This window comes from Nicrophorus vespilloides, unplaced genomic scaffold (genome assembly GCF_001412225.1).
Source record: "Nicrophorus vespilloides isolate i.1.1-1 unplaced genomic scaffold, Nicve_v1.0, whole genome shotgun sequence".
Taxonomy (NCBI): domain Eukaryota; kingdom Metazoa; phylum Arthropoda; class Insecta; order Coleoptera; family Silphidae; genus Nicrophorus; species Nicrophorus vespilloides.
The window spans coordinates 80,632-83,842 of record NW_017095743.1 but is presented as its reverse complement, the minus strand read 5'-3'; the positions used below and the strand labels follow the sequence as shown (position 1 = coordinate 83,842).

General features: G+C 33.2%; 1 protein-coding gene across 1 annotated transcript in view; it reads right to left on the bottom strand.

Annotated features, from left to right (window-relative positions):
- Position 1: 1 nt before the first annotated feature.
- The window catches only part of LOC108562076 (head-specific guanylate cyclase), a 58,869-nt gene continuing 55,659 nt past the window's right edge, over positions 2-3,211 (bottom strand). The window contains exons 10-11 of the mRNA XM_017920285.1: positions 2,556-2,710; positions 2-1,369 (exon numbers count right to left, since the gene is read on the bottom strand). Of these exons, the coding sequence (XP_017775774.1) occupies positions 1,177-1,369; positions 2,556-2,710 (348 nt within the window). The 3' untranslated portion in view covers positions 2-1,176. The remainder of the gene's footprint in view (positions 1,370-2,555; positions 2,711-3,211) is intronic.

The window sequence follows — 3,211 nt, the reverse complement described above, 5'->3', positions numbered from 1 at the left end:
TTTATCAAGTCAGTTTACTGTATAAATAAGCATATTAAATAATTATTCCATTAGTTATATAATAATTAAGTAATTGTAATATGTAGTAACTGCTACATAGTTAGTGGTCAAAGAAACCATTTGGTTTTGCGAGTTGCTTTCGTTACGTTGTGAACGAAATGGCAAAGAAAATCCGTCCGTGGCCGCAGAATAATTAAATGAAATTAGTTTTCATAATGAACAGTGTAAACTTTGTTTCTTCGTTTTGTAATTACAGGCGAACATTCTTCTGGGAAAGTTTCCAAAGAACAGTATTAAACAGTTCCATTATTCATACAGATTCTGTTCAATTGTGACCTACCATCTGTATTAATTAAAAACTTCATTTGCCACCCGTCGGACGAATCGTTTTGTGCTCCGTCATATTCCCAGATTTTCAATCAGAGAATACAACAGAAATGATTCCTGACACTTCAGGATGTTCCGTTCCTCTCGCGATGCACGAACAAGCCCCCACAAGATGAGATTTTCATTTAAATTTACCGAGCAAATAAGACGAGGGAGTGATTTCGAGAAACCGGAAAAAACAAACAAATAAGTTTTGCGACAATCGTAAATTGGTTTTCCTTGAAAATCCAATACCGTAAATAGTACTAAGAGCGTAAAGCTTATTACATATGATACTTGAAACAGATGTTTGTTATACGCGTGGTATGTACACAACTTGTATGATATGACTTGATGACACTACAATGTACAGTAGTGATGTAACAATAGTTTGAAGTCTGTCGGAGGAGGAATTAATGCGGGAGCTTTTTCTATTTGGGTCGTGCAAATTGGGAAAGTTTTACGGAATATTAGCCACGGTAATTAATCGAAAGAGCAGAAGAAAAATCCCGTTTTCTCTCTTTCTATTTATATATATATATATAGGTTGGGCCCAGTGCAAAGATTGATCCGAGTGAGACGCGTTCAGTTTAAACGAAAGGGGATTGGATTAATCCTGTCAGGACTCTTGACGTACCATCAAGGCCCGGGGTAATATGCGGGCGACCCACACTAATTATCCTCCGATCCGGACTCTTTTCATCATCCACTTCTAAACGTACGTGGATTTATTGCAAAGACAATTGAAATCAAAATATTGCTTGTGGAAATTATTATTGTGAAACTAAAGTTAGTCCAGTGCAGTCTTCATTAAGATAAATCTAGTCCGATGGCTTTGCGGCCTGCGTCGACGTGATCCGTGAGGGGGCTGCTCTCATCTACTTCAGGATGCTGATATCCTGTGAGGAAGTAACAAGTACCTGGGATATTTGGGGGAAAATCCTTCGGCAGGCAATCTCTATCTCTGGCATCGAAGGTGAATCCGCTGGATTCCACGAGTCGTCTGCAAAAGTAATGTTCTTTAAACACTTATTTCACTCTGAAATCTCACAGGTTTATTTTATTAAATTGCAATTGTAATCGAGATAAAGATTTGAAACCTTTTCATGTAAATACACTTTATTTCCCTGATTATTATCATCATCAAAGAGAAATTTATATATAAAAGATACAACATAATATAAGAAACTCAACGAAAATTAAAACTTACTAAAGCCAAGAATATAAGGATTTAAACATAATTATTTATTATTTTCCTATGGATATTGTCTGAAATTGTCAATTATTAATAAATATATAAGATATTGTTTAATTTTACTTAGTTTAAATTAAATTTTATTGAAGAATCTGGTTTCTTGAAAGTATAAAAATTTCACTTTATCGGTACTTAAAAGGACTATAAAAGGGCTTTCCGGAAAATTGATTTTTTTTAAGATTTTAAAATCCGTGATTCGTAGATTGATAACAATGTTGAACAACTGTTAGTATATTTTTATGAACAATAAATTTTTAGTTATTATAATTATATAATAATAAAGGAATGTATTGTTATCATCTCCATTATTTTCCATTAAACATGTATTTCATTATTTATTCATTCATTCGTGTTAAAATTTTACTAATTTATCAAGAATATGTCGGAGAGATTTCCCGTGTTAAGTGTAGATGATTTATTCGGTAAGCTTATAGTGTGTTGAAAGCGGAAGGAGCTCGAATGCATCATAATGAAAACGATTGTTATTTATCAAAGAAATTTGCCTCGCATAACTCAAATTTTCAACGAGATGGAGAGATGATACTTGACACATCGTACATCCAACGGATCGTCAATCTTCGGAACGAGTCTTCTGACGCAAATCGTCGAGCTTAGCAAAATATTATTTCCAATAAGAGCATCATCGATTGCTGAACTTGTGTCAACAGAAAATAAAAAAGTGCATCGAGGAAAGTTTATAATTAATTACAATTTTCATTTTGCATAGATGCCGGGATATAGTCGTCGCATATTAAGTGGTATTAACTTTTGCAATTATTTCGAAGCTGGACATGCCAAACGGACCTTCTCCAACATCACAGCTTGAATTTTAAACCGTTGCCGATTCGGAATACTAATAGAATTTTTCCTTATAAGAGCTCTATTTTATTTTTCTCATATTACTTTTTTTTCAAGACTTTTACGAGTTACTTACATGTACGTCGTGGGGCTGACGTTTATTTTAAGTGGTTCACTGCCAGATTCAAATTTATTAGCGATCGTCACGTTGTGTCCGAACATGCAATACCTAGGCATCTTTACACCGACGATTCCAGCAAGAACTGTTCCAGTATGTAGACCGATACGCATCTGCAACAAAACACACACAAACAACATAAGAAAAACTTGTGTTAAGAAACTATTATCGCTGCAAAGAAGTGCCTAATTTATAGTTAATGCTTCTATGCATTTGGCAAACGTTTTCTCCGTTGTGTAACTTTGCGAACCCTAAAATGGTAATGGATTCCAGACGCATTTGCATAAACACACAAAATTAATGTTCACTACACATATATAAGCATAATGATTAAGAACATTAAACCTTGCTGCCAATGACCCCAAATTTCTATTGCAAAATGCAAACATACTTAATAATTATATAATAAATTAATCGGTATCTATCTTAAATTCAGCTAATAGATTTATATTATTTAAAGAAATAAAAAGAATAATTTATGGAATAATACTAAAAAAAATATTGCTTAAAGTTTCTAAACTTTTCTCATAAAATTAGGATTAATTTGAAATTAATGTTGGGAAAAGTAGAGTATAAATTCATAAATAAGAAATCCCGACTGTATCAAAATTCCG